The sequence below is a fragment of the Pseudorasbora parva genome, chromosome 22, assembly GCF_024679245.1.
Source record: "Pseudorasbora parva isolate DD20220531a chromosome 22, ASM2467924v1, whole genome shotgun sequence".
In the NCBI taxonomy this organism is placed as follows: domain Eukaryota; kingdom Metazoa; phylum Chordata; class Actinopteri; order Cypriniformes; family Gobionidae; genus Pseudorasbora; species Pseudorasbora parva.
Window position 1 is genome coordinate 41,306,134 of NC_090193.1, and position 17,951 is coordinate 41,324,084.

General features: G+C 38.9%; 1 protein-coding gene across 3 annotated transcripts; it reads right to left on the reverse strand.

Annotated features, from left to right (window-relative positions):
* Window positions 1-450: 450 nt before the first annotated feature.
* LOC137057901 (NACHT, LRR and PYD domains-containing protein 3-like) lies at window positions 451-11,478 on the reverse strand. Of its 3 annotated transcripts, none has more exons than XM_067431005.1 (9): window positions 11,280-11,478; window positions 9,454-9,578; window positions 9,116-9,333; window positions 8,982-9,018; window positions 7,115-8,894; window positions 6,681-7,028; window positions 5,971-6,120; window positions 5,772-5,818; window positions 451-1,047 (listed from the first exon to the last, which is right to left on the reverse strand). In XM_067431005.1, exons 1-9 carry the CDS (start codon window positions 11,363-11,365, stop codon window positions 497-499), a joined length of 3,342 nt encoding a protein of 1,113 aa, XP_067287106.1. In that variant the 5' UTR covers window positions 11,366-11,478; the 3' UTR covers window positions 451-496. The 3 variants fall into 3 exon arrangements, with proteins under 3 accessions (XP_067287106.1, XP_067287105.1, XP_067287107.1); XM_067431004.1 differs by having other exon boundaries at window positions 9,454-9,581; XM_067431006.1 differs by having other exon boundaries at window positions 9,495-9,581; window positions 11,280-11,304.
* Window positions 11,479-17,951: the final 6,473 nt, after the last annotated feature.

Below are 17,951 nucleotides of genomic sequence, written 5' to 3' on the forward strand. Positions count from 1 at the left end.
ACTACAGAAATTAATTACAGACGTAATTACGTGCAGGTATTTTTTCAAATGTAAGTACAATGTAAAAACACGTAGGTACACAATAAGTACATTGTATCAAATGATTAATTAAAATGTTAGTACATAGTAGTTAAGGCCACCTAATATAAATGGGATATTAATTTTCACCTTCGAAATACATTTTTTTTTTAAACTATTTGAATATATATTCAAATTTAGAATATTCTTTGACAGCCCTAGATGAAATCTCATAAAAGTCAACTACATTACCGATCTGCCTGCATTGACACTATATGATAATTGAAATAAGCTGATAACATCACCGTTTTCTCCAGAGCGGCTGTACAGCCAAATCAAATTCTGTTGCATTACTTTCCTGTTAACACTGAGAAGCTGCTCTGAAACTATTTGACTTGTAAAAAGCGCTATATAAATAAAGGTGATTTGATTTGATTCTGTGAATGTACCATTCCTGTCTGGAGCACAAACAGTGCGTCTACATGTAGTTACAGTGATTCTCGTCTAATAGGACGGCTGAGCAGTCTGGCTCCTGAATCCTGAACGCAGCGAAAAGCTCCTGGTCCTGAGGAAAAACTGCATCAAACATGTACAAGAGTTTAACCTGTGGGCTCAAACTATAGAAGCAAAGAGAACCAGCCTCCCGGTCCAGGAATACGCCGAGTTTCCTAAAGGACTCGGTTTGAACTGATACAGTTTTCTTGTTGTGATAAGCCACACATTCATTATCTGAGCAACGTAAACTCCACGACATCTCATTGTGTCCCAGACAGATTTGATCACCCGCTCCCTTCCTCTGCATGTTCCCACAGGCCACGCCCACCTGCATTTCTCGCCCAATCACATCCACCGCAAAGAAGCAGCGTTCTGACAGCGGAGGGCGGCACAGGACCTGGTTGCACATGTTAAATCTCCCATCATTATCAGGTAGCTGTTGTTTTTCCCTCTGATGAGTGGCCACAGTGTTGTTCTCGCTCAGATGGAGGTGTTCGTTAGCCGTCTGAGGGTCAAAGGTGAGCGTGACTGCATCTAAAAAAAGAAAAATATGTAGATTTGGCAACTTTCACCGCTTTTTGATATATAATTAATGACTCCCGTAGGATTTCATAGGATATTTGGAGTTTATCCTTTTTCCACCTGCGTTCTGCTCTTCTGCAGGCTTGTCTTAAACTACGAGTTTCACTGTTTAGCCATGGTTCAACTTTGTTTTTATGTTTTTTTAGTTTCAAAGGGGCAACACTATCTAACACACTGGTACATACAGAATTAAACATGTTAAGAAGCTCATCCACATTTAACACAGTAGTAAGATAATCAACAGAAAGCAGATGACAGGCCTCATTGAATGCTGCTGAAAAATTTACAACAGTGGTTGGGCCAAATAAGCCAACACGTGACCATTTCGCAGGTCTAGTGATTTCAGTAATATGACAGGAAATATCAGCAGAAAACATTATAGGCCTATGATCCGAAAAACTTAAATCACCAATATGAATGTCTGAAATAGAAAGGCCATGTGTAAGTATCAAGTCTAAAATATGACCTTGTGCGTGTGTTGGTTCTTTCACCCATTGAGAGAAATCACAAGCATCCATAAGACTAATAAACTCTTTCGCTAATACTGTGGAGTCACAACAAACATGAATATTAAAATCACCAACGATTAGAATTTTCTCAAATGTAGGGGTAATGCCACCTAGGAATTCCGAGAACTCATTAGTAAAGTTTTTATTTGATTTTGGTGGACGATAAACCACTGCTACCACCAATGAGTTCTTTGAGTCCACTGAAAATAGTTGAACTTCAAAGCTTGTGAAAGTGTCCGTTTCTATTATTCGGCAACAAAAACTGTCTCTAAAAACAGATGCCAGGCCACCTCCCGGGCCAGACAAACGGGGAGAATTAAAAAAATTACAATTAAGAGGGGTAAGTTCAGAGAAAGGACTATTATCTCCGACAGATAGCCAGGTCTCAGTCACAAATAAAAAATCTAAGTTGCCAGAGTTTATAAAGTCGTTGAGAATAAACATCTAGTTTCCAAGCGACCTTGAATTTACTACAGCCATTTTGATTGAAGATGAGTCACCAACCTGTTGTGAGACGATATGTGACGCCCGACACAGCGGACGAAGATGATGATAGTCCACCCCACCCCGCCGAAAACGAGGTGAGCGTCTGTGAAGAGGCTACTATAACGTATCCGCTGACAGAGGCACAATCCATTGATAAGGAATTTCGAGAGAACGCCGTGAGATGTAAAAGCCGCGATCCAGCTCCGGCCACGCAACATCCAGACAAGGATGACGTGCCATTTGAGAAGCCATGCAGGATCTCAGTCTAACAGAGATGCCCCCCCGCTTTCCTCTCCTCCTGCGCCGTTTCCTCCCGGAAAAAGCACACGGTACCCGGCGCGACCACCAAGGTATATCAGTCAGCAGAGGTGGAGGGGGTAAGCTGGAACTCGGGCCAGTCATATCCTTGTTGGCGTGAGGCGCAACAATAGATCTAATATTGAGCAGCATTTGGCGATCGTACTTTAACGATGTAGCCACATTTTGACTTATTAGAGCCAATGAATTTGAACACTCAAACAAACCAAGAAACAAGTGGAAACAACAGAGGATCAGAAGGCATGCCATTACTATCAGCGCCATCTCCAACCTTCCTCTCATTCAATCAGTTTATGTCCTAAATGGGCATTAATAGTTATAAATATTATGTAGTTATATTATTAAACCTGCATTCTGTCTTAAAGGAAGGCATCTAATAAACCATGATGATTGTGCCATTTAATGTAAATCAAACAACAAAAGGCAAAAAGAAAGATACTCGATAAATAGATATTATTTTAAGCAGATTATAAAGCAATGTTAATTATGTTCTTAATTTTTAATTTTATTATAAAAAAAGAACAAAAAGAACCGATAACAATACCGTTAAAGTACCGAATCGATAAGCAGTAAATGTAAGAGTAGTAGTACCGTTAAAACCTTAACGATACCCATCCCTATCCCTGCCAGTGACAGAAATGTATGGCTTTCCTCATTTTCACTGTTATAGAGTAGGGGACGCGTATCTTTTCTTTTTAGTTCAAAATGTTGCTAAAACCCACATTCAAGTGTTGATAAATAAAAGAATGCATAAAGCTAGAATAAAATGGTTATTTTGTTTAAAAGCAGAGGATTGCTTCTTTCTTTTGATATATTGCATTATCAGATATTTATAAAACAAAATATTCTGTGGGCCATGATATTTGTGTGAAAATTATCAAAAATGATCTGCCATCACAGAGCTACGCCCTTCCAATGGTTCAAAACCAAAGTAATCTTACTTCTTTATGCAAGATGTTGAATGTGATCAGCATGATTAGATCGAAGATCCATAGATCATCTAAACCAATTTTGGACAAAATTTGACAAAATGTGTAGGATGAGTAACAAAAAACACACTGTTGGAAAGTGACAAATGAGATATTGTCGGAATCAGCATAAGCCAAGGAACATAATGACACAAAGCAATCAATATTTTCAAAAGTTATGTATCTAAAACACTAGGGGGCCCTGTGTTCAAACTTCTCAGGTACCTTCAAGACATGCCAATGACAATTTAAGATTGAACATTGGTCTGGGGATTCTGCTCTGAATTTTCTACTGCACTAAAGGCATGAATAAAGAGCATTATTCAAATTACTCTGTATGCAATTGGATAATCCTTCAACCAATCAGACCAAAAGAGGCGTGATCAACAGGCAACGACCCATCGCTTCTCTATCCGTCATCGTTTTAAACCCGCCAATAGCCCGCCAGATGGATGTCAGTCAATGATGTAAAAGAACCAGTAGAAATTAATGTATAGGTTTCCAGACTGAGTTGCAGGGCGAAATCAGATACCTACCGGAATTTGTGCCAATATGTCAAATTGTTTAAAAGATGCAATTTATCTTTTAAACAATTTCCTGCTTCTACTTCCTGATCTCATACAAAGCAGACGTGTTTTCCCACAGCTCCCGCTCCGCTCTAGCGTTTGCTCTTGTTTTTTGTCTTGTTGAACTTTTTTTTTTTTTTTTCTCCGACCCCCTGCTTGCTGGACTCTTGAAAATACTGAAAATGGAATTGATTAACTGGTCACTCAGCGCAATTGATAAGATTTTCCCACAAAGGAAGGGTGCTCCGAGAGAACTCATCTGCCCGGACGGGACCTTCACTGCGGGCTACATGCGGGACGCCTGGAACAACTGGCAAGTCCTGTGCCTGGAAGCCCTGTCCGTGGAGGATGCAGAGGATATATTCGTATTTGTATTTTTGATAGCGGGGTTCCTATTTCTCGGCCTTGGGATTGCCCTGACATATCGGAAGATTTGTAAGACAGCTGCCAGCAAATCCACCCAGCCGCTGTCTGTGGAAATTATAGGGTGGTTCGGGGTTGCGTGACAGACAGAAGGTATTAGATCAGAAAGTGACACAGATCGATGAACTGAACCGTTACATCTCAGCTCGGACTGTGGAGACACAGAAAAGAGTGGACACCATCGGGGGACAGACTGGTGAACTTCTACGGATTTTGACCGGTCTGGGTATGAAATTGGACGAAATGTCCAAGTCACTCCACGAACCGGACGTGCGCCAGGAACCCTGAGGATCAGTGACTGATTGATTGATTATGATCCGGACAAATTACCGAAGATCAACTAAATGGATTAAAATTGCTTCATTTCACCCTGCAACCCCCACCTTCTCCCTTTCTCTCGGTTGGGAGGTCAGCTTGACAGCTGGGTCTGCTAACGTTCCCCGTGCACTGCCTTATCTCCCTTCAAGGGCAAGCCACAGAACTGAACTGTAAACATCTTAAGTTATGGCTGACATTCTCACAACACAAACTCAGACTCTTACGTATGCTATGCTTTGCAAAATCTGCATTTTTTTCTTCGGAGAGCGTGTGGCAGCGCTGGTAAATAGCTGCAGCCCGGAGGCTTGCTCCAAAAGACACATTTCATTGCAGTGTACTTGTACAGTTGTAGTGACAAATAAACTTCTATCTATCTATCTATCTATCTATCTATCTATCTATCTATCTATCTATCTATCTATCTATCTATTTATGAGCAAATTCTAAATGGCATCCCAATGGTTTAAAATTTGGTTTTGAGTTATTAGCAAAAATAGCATCAGATCTCATGACCTGTAGGTGCCACTGTTCCTAAATTTGGCATGGACCCTCAGATCATGGTTCAGATGAAGCGTGGCAATTTTAAGTTTGGCCAAAATAAAGCCTCTGAACCAATTTTGGGTCATCCTCATTACGTTTGCAACATCATAACTTTTGAACAAAGATGACTAAAAAAATCTGTTCAGTCATTTCAGTGTATCTTAGTCCAAAGATCATCAGAACCAATTTTCATATGAATTGAATTTTTTTTAATGAGTTACAAAAAAACTGAATACTGTACTTCTCAAATTGGTCACAACTGTAAGGGACTGAGTCTTAATGTAAGACATTAAATGTGATCAGATTGATTTAGAGGAATTATGTGTTCTAAGTTTCATTTTCTAGATCAAAGGGTTTAAAAGTTATAACCATTTCAAATGGGATTTTTTTTGAACGGGTGGTGGCACTATAAAGTTAGACAGATTACTATTCATTACCATCACCTACTTACGGTTCATAGGGCCATAGACTCCCATTGTGGAGGAATAATAATAAAACTAACAATTACAATAGGTGTCATAGCCCCTTTGAGTATTGTTCAAACTCACATTTGTAGAGTCCTGCTTGGTGACCGCAGACTCCCCCAGTGGAAATTCTAGTCAGAGAAGATTGTTAAGATTACAATCACAATGTTATATTTGTATTTAAGCACATTTTTAAACATGAATAATGTTACTGGATGACAAAATAACCTTCTTCAACTCCATAAAAAGTTTATCATTTGGGGCACAAGTCATAATACAGTACCTCAGTGATGGCAGCTCATCCTTTAGAACTTCCTGTCGGACGTTTCCAAGATGATTATACCGCAGATCCAGCTCTCTCAGACATGAAGGATTGGCTTTAAATGATGACACTAACTCATGAACTCCTTCTTTAATTTGACAGCCTGAAAGTCTATAAAGCAAAAACAGTTCATTCATCATCATTTTCATAATTTTTTCATTCTAGTCAGTTTGTCTTGTCGATTTTAAATCATTCAAGTGCAAGACAATGCAAAAGAGAAGTCTTTTAACCGAATGGAGTTCTTTCGTATCTTCTTATGCTTGAACAAACAAATGCCTATCTAGGTGACTATCCTCATAAAAACAGTTGGTTATGTCTTAAGTGAATGCAAACAGTCGAGAAAGAAAATGCTTGTCTATATTAGATCCATGCATGAGATCTTAAAGTGACAGCAAACCTAACTCATTGTTTATTTGTTCTTACTTTATTACTGACTGTTCAAATGTCTTCGACAGTGTTTGAATTTCATATTAGTTAGGCTAGTAGTTTTTGCTGTGGTATTGAAATTGGAATCGAGAATTGTAAAATGTCACTGGTATCTTAATATTTTGATGGCATAACCAAGTTTACACGGGTCAAAAACAAATAAATTAATAGTTAATTTCACTTATATAGTGGGGCCAAATGTAAAATGTGAACCACTAAACAAATCCCTGGTTAGTTTGACTTACTTCAGAACTTCAAGATGACATTCTGCGCTCTTCAGTCCAGATAAGAGAAGCTTCACTCCTGAATCTCCCAGAGGATTGTCGCTGAGGTCCAGCTCTCTTAGATTTGTGTTTTCTCCTAAAAGCACATCCCTGATCAGCTCCATGTCCTGACTCTGGAGGTCATTGTGGCTGAGGTTTAGGATCTGAATCTGGCAATTGGGATCACAGAGTGCAGTGGAAATCTGGACCAGCGCGGAGCGTCCCAGAGCATTGTGGCTCAGATCAAGATGAGTTAGGAGAGAGTTTGGTGACTTCAGGTAACCCGTCAGGTTCTCACAGTGCTGCTCTGTAAACCCGCTTCCTTTGAGCCTGTCAGCATTCAAACTTACATTCAGCTTTGACCAAGAACATTATACGATACATTATACACACATTTACAGCATCCTAATACTTACAGAACCCGTTTGAAGTACATGATGGCTGGGGAGAATCTCTGAAACCCTTTCAAAGTGATGTTGTATTTCCTGAGGTCAAACTCATCGTGCTTGATATCTGACATCCTAAACTGGAAAGCCAGAAGTGTGCACTGGAATGGTGTGAGAGGTTCTTTGGACTGTGAGCGTTCGAGATCTCGCATCCCCTGCAAAAATGACGTTTCCTTGAGCTCAATGAGGCAACGGACAAGACTAATGCATCTCTCAGGGGACACATCTTTCCTCTTCAAAGACTTAATGTATGTGGTCACCTTTTTGTGACCGTCTGAACTACTCCACAAATTTGGAGGCAGGAGTTCTTTGAGTAAACATCTGCTGGAATCGCAAGAAACCCCAAAGAGAAAACAGATGAAAAGATCCAAGTGTCCATTTTCACTTTTCAAGGCCACATCAACCACATCTTTGAGAAGATCACATAAATTAGACTTCTGCCTCTTTTTAGCTGTCATTAATTTCAGGGACTCTTGATCTCCTGATAGAAATGTGTGAAATGCAAACAAGGCTGCAAAGAATTCCTGGACACTGAGATGGACAAATGTGAAAAGTTTTGTCCTATAATATCCAAATTTGCGCTCTGTGACACAGGTAATGACACCAGGATATTGATGTGCTTCATCAACAGTGATATTACACTTCATCAAGTCTTCTTCACTGAAGATGACATTCTGTTCCTTCAGCTGCCAGTATGCCAGCGCTGCCAGTTTCAGAATCAGGTCATTGTGCTGCATGAGAGCGTCTCTTTGTGACAGTTCTTTCCCTTGATATTTCTTGTGACTCAACCCGGTCTGAATGAGCAGATAGTGGATGTACATTTCCGTCATATTTGAGGGCATGTTCCTGTCTTTATTATGTCCTGCAATGTCTTTAAGAACAACCACTGAAATGCAACAAAACAGAGGTATGTGGCACAATATCCACAGGCTCTTTTGAGACTTTAGGTGACAGATGATGTCTTTGGTCATCTCTGGATCCTCAAGTTGCCTCTTAAAGTACTCCTCCTTTTGCTCGTCTCTGAATCCTCTGATCTGTGTGATGTATCCATTTGAGAAGATATCACTCGGAAGCTGTCCGGCTGCGACGGGCCGGCTGGTGATCCACAGGTGAGCGGATGGAAGCAGTTTTCTTCGTAGAAGGTTTACTAGAAGGACATCCTCTGTGGCTTCTTCAGTTACATCTGACAAAAGGCTGCTTTGAAAGTCCAATGGCTTTTTATATTCATCCAGACCATCTAAGATGAACAGAACTTTCATATCACAGATCCATTCAGAGATCTGTTTCGCCTCGTTAAACTCAGGGTAAAAGACACAAAGCAAGTCAAAAAGACTCTTCTCTCCTTTGAGTAAGTTCAGCTCTCGGAACGGAAGCAGAAACACAAGCTCTAGATCTTGATTGGCTTCTCCGCTCGCCCAGTCAAGGATAAACTTCTGCACGGTGATCGTTTTCCCAATTCCAGCAATTCCTTTGGTTAAAACGGTCTTCATGTTTCTATTTTCATCTGTGGGCGGATGAAGGATTTCATTGTAGTTTATGACTCTCTGTGCTGATGTGTTTAAATCACGTGTCATGTCGATCTGCCAGATCTCATGTTCTCTATTGATGGGGTCAGAGTCGTCATTGATGATAAACAGTTCAGTGTAGATCTTGTTTAGAGAGACCGACTGTGTTGCACTTCCCTCCAAAATCCTCTCAGCATCAAACTGCATTTTTGATTTCATCTTATTTTTCACATTCTGAAGAATTTCTAAAAATCAGGATAAAGTTGGAAAGGGTTATTATTAACAGGAGCATCACGCTTATGAATGCAGTTTTCTACAACAAGAGATCTTACCATATTTGTTTACTGGGGTAGAGTGAGACTCCTGTGGCTGAAAAACAAAAACAAATACTTACATATAAATATATATAACATACACAAACCATTTCTTAAATGAGCAACCATTTCTTTAATTATCAGACACTCACCACATGTACGTTCATGGTAACATCACCAGCTATGCTGTTTCCTACCATGTTTGGAGCAAATATTGATCCACCATTCTTCTGGTCAATATGCTGGTTTATGTTCTGATTCGATGGTTGCGGAAGTAATGCAGAATTATTATTATTATGCTGTTGTTGTAGAAGGTTGTTCTGCTGTTGAAATGTCATTTTTCCAGAATGTGTTTGAACGCTGTCACCATCTGTTTTAAAGATAAATAATTTAATACATAACTAAAACAGTGTACATATTATAGTAAAGCTTATTGAAGATTGAGAAGCATATTGTCTAATAATAATGTAAATTATAAATCTTGTCCTACTTTTGGTACGCTTCTTTTTTCTATTTTTTTTTACTACGGACTTGGCCTTTTTTAATGCTTTTTCCTCTCCATATTTCTTCTGTAATTCCATTAGTGTTTCTTCCAAACTCCCTGTTGTTCTCGTCCTGCTGTGTTGAGCAAAGATAAACAGTTATAAGGATACAGTTTATGTACAATAGCAAAAATGATATCGAAATAAAGGTTGGTCATGAAGTTAGATACACCTGCAGACACATTTATATACCTGTTCTCCTGTTTGTATTTATCAGGAGACCCAAGTACAAATATTCACTTTTTCAAAAGTCAGATAAGCTCATAAATATGGCAACAAAGGTTAAACAAAGAAAGGCAGCCAGATAAAACTATATTCTTTGCATATATAAACAAACTCCAGTGGGTCCAAAACGCAGCAGCTCGAGTTCTTACTAGAACCAGGAAGTATGATCATATTAGTCCAGTTCTGTCAACACTGCACTGGCTCCCTATTAAACATCGCAGACATTTTAAAATCTTACTAATTACTTATAAAGCACTAAATGGTTTAGCTCCAGTACTTAAGCGAGCTCTTAACACATTATACTCCATCACGTCTATTGCGGTCTCTAAACTCTGGCCAGTTGATCATACCTAGAATATCTAAATCAACTGCAGGCGGTCGATCATTTTCCTATTTAGCTCCTAAACTCTGGAACAGTCTTCCTAGCAATGTTCAGGAAGCAGACACACTCTGTCAGTTTAAATCTAGACTAATCTCTTTAGTAATGGCTTTAGTCTCTTTACAGCATACACAGAACATTTATCATTTATATTATTCAGATCAGTTTAATGATTGTTAGGCTGCATTAACTAGGTCAGCCGGAACCGGGAACACTTCCCATAACACCTGATGTACTCGTTACATCATCAGAAGAGAGGCATCTACGCTAATGTTAGTCTCTCTGTTTATCCCGAGGTTTACTGCAGTCGGCCGGATCCATGACCATAAAATAAAGCGACCAAAACTGATAGATGACCTGCTTTTTTATTTAGGTTTAAAAAGAAGGTAATGTGGTGGAGAAACATTCGTAAAAAGTTTCCTCATAATATTTTAAAGCTGCGATCGATAAACAGAACATCACACAAATATATAAAAGAGCATTTTGATAAATGGGTCTCATATCGGACACGCACATTATATACACACAAGCTTTATGTTCGCAGAAGCTGATGAGTGCGATTCCTGTCGATAACAGTCATAAAGTGCGAGATAATGCAAGCACTTCATATTTTACAGCTGTTTTAGGATTGAAGTGTTAAACAACCAACAAAAATAATCAGGCAAACTAATACAATTATTTAATTTTGCCATTTTTTAATTAAAAATAGGCCTTTTATATAATTTACATGATTTATGCATTGTAATAATTAGTAACTGTGTGAAGGGACAAAAACATTACACATTAATAAAGCTGTTTTCATCATATTAGGCATAAGATAATGAATGTGTGCATTGTGAATGAATTTAAGCTTATTTACCTAGCGTTTGTAGACTTTAGTAAATCAACAGTCTAAGAGATTAACATTTCAGTATGTTGACCGTATGTTTGCTTTCTTCACTGCAGGCAGATGGGAATGAAAAGACTACCAAAGCTCAGCTTTAGGAGGGAAGAGAAAAGAGAAGCAGACTGAAAGAAAGAAAGAGTAATGGAGGTGAGGAGGAGAGAGAGCAGGAATAAACAATCTTTACAGTCTGTGATTATAAACCCCTGGTCATCACTACACCGTCATCTGTAGGCTTTAAATATGATGTTTTCCTCACACTAAAGTAATAATGGCGCAATCTCTACCTGCTCAGGAGTTTGCTGAGTTTCCTCTGTAATAAAGAGCGAGTCTTCTCATCCAGATTTTCGCAAGATGACAGGAATCCGCTCATATTGATTGCTTTTACGCGCTCGGTCGCTGCACTTCTGTTTCCCTGTATGTGTGTGTGTGTGTGTGTGTGTGTGTGTGTGTGAGAGAGAGAGAGAGAGAGAGAGAGAGAGAGAGAGAGAGAGAGAGAGAGAGAGAGAGAGACAGAGAGACTGTGTGTGTGTGTGTGTGTGTGTTTGTGGGTCTAACTTGTAAAAGCGCGCCAACTGCAGCGCGCAGAGAGAGAGACTGTGTGTGTGTGTGTGTGTGTGTGTGTGTGTGTGTGTCTAACTTGTAAAAGCGCGCCAACTGCAGCGTCCAGAGATCGTTGGTCGGTCGGTCGTAAAAACACGTTCGATTCATAACAGATTTAAATGAACTTCCGTCTGATGATTCCCGACATCATGCTTACTTTATGATTCTGTTTTTCGGTTCAGCATCTAATATTAGATTAAAGATTACGGTTTTATTGTTTTGACACTTTGATTTAAGATCTCAAAGCGCATTGTTTGCTTCAAACAAGCACATTTTTATGTTAGATTTGGTATACAATACAATACAATATTTATTTATAAAGCACATTTAAAAACAACCAAGGCTGACCAAAGTGCTGTACATAGCAGAGAATAATGGAGAGCAGTACAGGACAAAAGAAACAACTGAAAAAATAAAATAAAAATAAAAAGCAGTAATCATATCAGAGGCAATGAGCATCAAAAGCAAGAGAAAACAAAAAAGTCTTTAAAGAAGATTTAAAGATGGATACTGAAGGAGCCAGTCTGATATAGAGAGGCAGACTGTTCCAAAGTTTTGGGCCTGCTGTCGCAAAAGCACGGTCACCTCGTTTTTTAAGCCTGGATCTAGGTACGATGAGAAGACAGTGATCGCTGGATCTCAAAGTACGAGAAGGAGTGTATGGACAGAGCAGATCAGTCAGGTATTGAGGGGCCACATTGTTAAGAGCTTTATACACAAAAAGTAAAATTTTAAAATCAATTCTGAATTTAACAGGTAGCCAATGAAGTTTGATTAAAATAGGGGTGATCAACTCATACTTGCGTGTCCCAGTGAGGAGTCTAGCTGCTGCATTTTGCACTAATTGTAGGCGAGAGAGAGAAGACTGAGATAGACCAAGGTAAAGTGAATTACAGTAGTCTAGTCGTGATGTTACGAATGCGTGAGTCACTATTTGAAGATTGCTCTTAGTTAAAAACGGTTTTACTTTAGAGATTTGGCGGAGCTGAAAAAAGCATGACTTTACATATAAATATATGTAAGGTATACATATATTTATAGTAAGGTATAGTATTTTATATTAGGGCAAAAAAATAAAAAAATCCCAAATGCTCAAAGATGAGAATTTGTGTTTGATGATTGTTTATTTAATCCAACGCGATTTACTCAAGTAAAGCTCGAGTTTTATAAACCATGTGCTTTGACATTAGTAGGCTATTTATTGTTGGGTTTGATCTAAAATATATTAAAGCAACAAATATGTGTGTGTGTGTGTGTGTGTGTGTGTGTGTGTGTGTGTGTGTGTGTGTGTTTGTTTGTTTGTTTCCGGAGTTTATTCTTCATGCATCTCTAAAACAGCTGTGCTGTGTGTTTCCTGCAGTCACCAGCAGATGGAGACACACAACATGGTTTTAATGTCATACAAATCTAAATGTGCACAACAATAAGAACAATAAAAAAACAACAAGACATAGATCCCAAAATATATACAAACAAAATAGAGTGCCACAGGGAAGGGGAAAAATAAACAAGGTTAAACAATTAAAGCAATCTTTGACTTTTCAAAGATTTTTGTCTACTAGAAAAACAGACAGTAGTGGGATTTTACTCAAACAATTGCATTTGTGAATAAAAAAATGACCAATATTCATAAACAGAATAACACTGAACATGATAATTTGGATTATGATAAAGAAAAATAATACTAAAGGTGTTAATACATATTTTGACACTTGATTTTTCAGAGAGATATGCGCATAACTCATTCCGAAAAGCTTTAACACAAACACATTCACAAAAACAGATGTGCAATTGTTTCTTCTGCATCACAGAATTGATCTTCTATGTTGTGGATATACTTATTAAGTACACTATTACAGGGGGAACATCTATGTAATATTTTTAATGTAACTTCCTTTTTCTGGTTTGTTAACAAATATATGTGTGGAAGACACCAGACCACTCCAATTATTATAAGGCTGTGATGATGCTGGAATATAGTTTCTGTTCATAAGATTATGAACAAAATGGTTATCGAATGTCATCAGTAATCAAAATCGCTTCAAGTGAAAAAGAAGTGTTATACAAAGAAATGTGACTAAAGGTTCGGGACTAAAAGTCTTCAAGAGAATTTTTATACACTAAGAATGGCGTTGAAAACAATATATTCCTTTAACGGAGGCCCAAAAACTAATTTTCTAGAGAATTCTGGAGATGAATAAAACTGACCATTGGCATCCATCAACTGATTAACAATATATCTGCTATTTAAATACCATCTCTCAAAAAACAATGATTTACGTATTTCTGTAATTCTCTAAATTTCTGGGTATCACGCAAGAGACACAAGAGTATGAATATTTGAAAGAAGGTTTGAAAGAATATTTGAAAATTTGTCCAACTTCATATTCAGAACATGCAAGTACTGCACATTTAATATCGTTTAATATCTTACTACATTAAAACTTTCTACAAACCTGGTAAAAATGACTGGCGGGCAATGGAGGAAAGCCTTGTTTTGGCCTACAGGTGGGCGTTCCGATAATGGTGTGACGTCGCGTGAAAACTATGAGTGGTAATGTTCCCCCAAACATTCCCAGAATGTCCTGAGTGTTTGCCCAATAACGCCCCCAACCCTTTAAAGAGCTGCACATCATGACCGTCTCAGAGCGTTCTGAGGATGTTCTGGGAATGTTATATTTCTAGCGGGGGAATCCGAGGTTTGGTTCTGAGTGGTTCTTTCAGGTCTGATCTGGGGAATCATTCCTGTCTGGAGCACAAACAGTGCGTCTACATGTAGTTACCGTAGCCGTGTTTCCATTACCCTTCAAATTGCGCAAATTGAAATAGCGAATCGAAAATACGCCCAATGGAAACGCGGCAATTTCGCAAAAACTCCCATATATCGCAAAAAAGTTTTTACGCTCTCATGAGGTGGTTTTTCAGGCGATTCGAAAAAGGACATTTTCGCAAACCTGCAATGGAAACGTTTTTTTCGCATTTACATGTCACCTGCTGCGGTGACGCATTGCTGCAACATAGGGCCTATATATTATAGGGGTGTGCCAAAAAATCGATTCACAGAAGAATCTAGATTCTCATTTGCAACGATTCTGAATCGATCTGAAATGTCCAAGAATCGATTTAATAAATTAATAAAATCAGCTGGCTGTTCGTCTCTATTTTGTAACTAGCCTATATGCGACGTAGAGTCCTGCAAGCAACGGCATAGAAGTGGCATATTGTGACATTTATAAAAATCATGGGCGGGGATGCCTGCGGATAATTAACTCTGTGAAGGCGGGTAGTAGCGCGGATGAAAAATATGTGCAATATTTCTGTGGCGAGGTGGACGAGCGAGCGAGACCGGGGCGTGCCCACGTTACTTTCGTTTTGTTTGGTTAAAGTCTTTTAAATGTTAGCCGGTTCCCGCCTCCTTCTTCCCCCTCGATATTAATCCCCTAATATTAATTCGAAATATTACCCAAAAACAGTGGTGGAATGTAATGAAGTACAAATACTTTGTTACTTTACTTAAGTACATTTTTCACGTATCTGTACTTCACTTAAAGGGGCGGTGAAATGCTGTTTCCTGCACACTGAGCTTTCCTCTGTTAGAGACTCGGATTCCCATCCTAAACACAGACAAAGTTTCAGAAACTAATGTTGGACGTTTGATGGAGTATTTCTGTGTCAAAAATACTCCTTCCGGTTTCTCACAAGTGTTGGAGAGTTTTTTTCGAGTATGGGTCGGCTTGACGTTAATAGAGCGGAAGGTCCTTGTATGGGCCGTACGGGCTCTTCTCCCGGTAGGGTGCGCGCGCGTGACTAGAGCGAGAGAGGAAACGCACGCCCATACACACTCTCAGCTGCAGATCCAGTCGTCCGTGAACACTTCTGTCGTTATAGTCCGCGCCGCGCTCCACTTTATTCCTATGGGTGACGTCGAGCGACTTCAGCGCTTCAGCACAGCATTCTGGGAAGGCAGCGCTGCATTTGAACGCAGAAATGACGGGAAGCTTCACAACATCGCTTCAGTCGCGTCTCAAAGTGGATCTCCACGGTCACTGCTGTCAGGACTTCACCAAATCATACCAAAGAAGTGTGTTTCTGACGGAGCGGTCCCAGCGATAAAGGTTCGGTCCTGCTTTGGAAGCAGCCGGTGAGTTAAACTGCTTCAGATGTCTGTGCTGTCGGCTATCGTCGCGTGAGTAAACATCAGTAAACGACACGATCGCGTGCTTCGTCATTCAAATGCGCTAACGGACTCCATTGCTGTTCTCTGTATAACGTTACACTTGTCTGACATGCTAAACCGTTCTGCTACTGCTAAGGTTTAGTCGCATACAATAGTCCATAAACCGAATCATGTCCTCATAAACTGCGCGTAAAGACACACAAAGGCCCCTAAATACAGTCCATACCACAGAGACGGACGTCCTGATGTTGCCGTTTCTCCTGTTCAATTTATTTCAGCCTCAGATTTGATTGTTGATCATTATCTGTATTAGCTGAGAGCGATGGGTTTCTCCACGCTTGAGGACGTCACCGCTTTGTGCACATTCGTCACTCTTTAGCTCCGCCCACACGATACGCCTCCAGGCGCTCGGTGTTTTCCGGAAAGACTCGGTACAGCCTATATTTCTTTTATAAATATGATAAAACTAAAGACTTTTCGGAGATATGAAGGATGCAATACTACTCTATAGGTACTCAAGACTGACATGAGATTGACTGAAACTGAGTGTTTCACCCCCCCTTTAAGTAGAATAAATAGTGCATACTTTTTACTTTTACTTCGTTACATTTTGCAGCAATTATTATACTTTCTACTCCACTACATTTCTACAACGTTTCTTTACCTTTTTCGTACATTTTCTGATCAGTTTCAGGGCTGGAGATTAAGGCTTGCCCGGATAATAATATATAATGTACGTTATTAATGAACTGACGGTTGCGCTGTTGAGGCTCGCGCCGCCTCTCGAGGAGAAATGGAAACAAATCAGCCCCGCTCACACAAAGAAACTCAATAACATACTGCATTAAACATTCAAAATGTTTAGTTTTTAAATTTTATAACAGTTAAAAAAACATCACATGACACGACCAACGAGTGTAGTTTTCCTGAATACCATCACGACAGAAAACGTGACACTGATTTCATTTGACAGTTCCATAAACAATGAATTAACATCAAGTCACTTACATTTTATTGATTACTTTATTGCTTTTGTTCAATTTCAGCATATTTTGTTCAAAATATTTCCAAGATCAGATTTCCACATCCGAACCATAACGTATTGCACAGCAACAGTGCGTTACTGAGTCAAAGATTCAATGCCCTATTCATAAACGACTGCCTCATTTATGAACGAATCCGCCGTTTGAACGAATCGACTCAATCGACTCAATGACTCTCTCATAAGGATTCACCTGCCGCCATCTACTGGTGGTTTAGTTAACTTTTCTTTAGTTAAAACAATCTCATAGCATTATTTAGTGCAGTTGTAAGGAGATATATGGCGTTTGTAAAATTTATTTTCTGAAATTAGTAATGATATTTATATACAGGTTTATCTAAATAAGCTAAAAAATAAAATAAAATGCACACTAAATATAAACATTTCTTAAAAAGTTTAATTCATGGTGAAAACATGAGAATGCATAGTTTAGTGGAGGATATACATAGACACACATTTTGTATATATGTGTGTGTCTGTGAGTGTGTGTCCTTGTTTATATTACACTGTGGGGACCAAATGTCCACATAAGGATAGTAATAGCTGATAGTAGTCACTTAGAGTTTGTTTGTATATTTTTATTTAAAAAATTATAAAAACACAACCAACATATAAAAACCTTGATACAAGGGGCACCAAGTAAAATCTTACCTAGGGCAGCAAATTGGCCCTGAGTAAAAGTTGGTGAGTGGAGTATATGAAATTGTTGACAACGAGTCTTTAAAGGCAGAGCCTCTTTCATTAGCCCATTAATGACGCTGTTGATGGTGAGAGGTGCAAGATAAAAAATAAAGCATTTTAATTTGAATGATTTTAGGGTGTGATTTATCGCGGGCAAGGGTGGGGTAACGGGCAAATATTAACGGGTCTGGGCGGGTGCGGATTTAATTTTGATATTTTCAAAATCGAATCGTTTTGAATCGAAAATCTTTTTGAATCAAAAATCGATTATGAATCGAATCGTGGCCTCAATAATCGAAATCGAATCGTGAGATGGTAAAAGATTCCCACCCCCAATATATTATATTTTCCACTCAATTGTGTCGTAATAACAAGATAACGTAGTTAAAAGGACATATATTTTCTCCTAATAAGGACTACATGCTATATAATGCTGTAATTAAGACATATATTCAA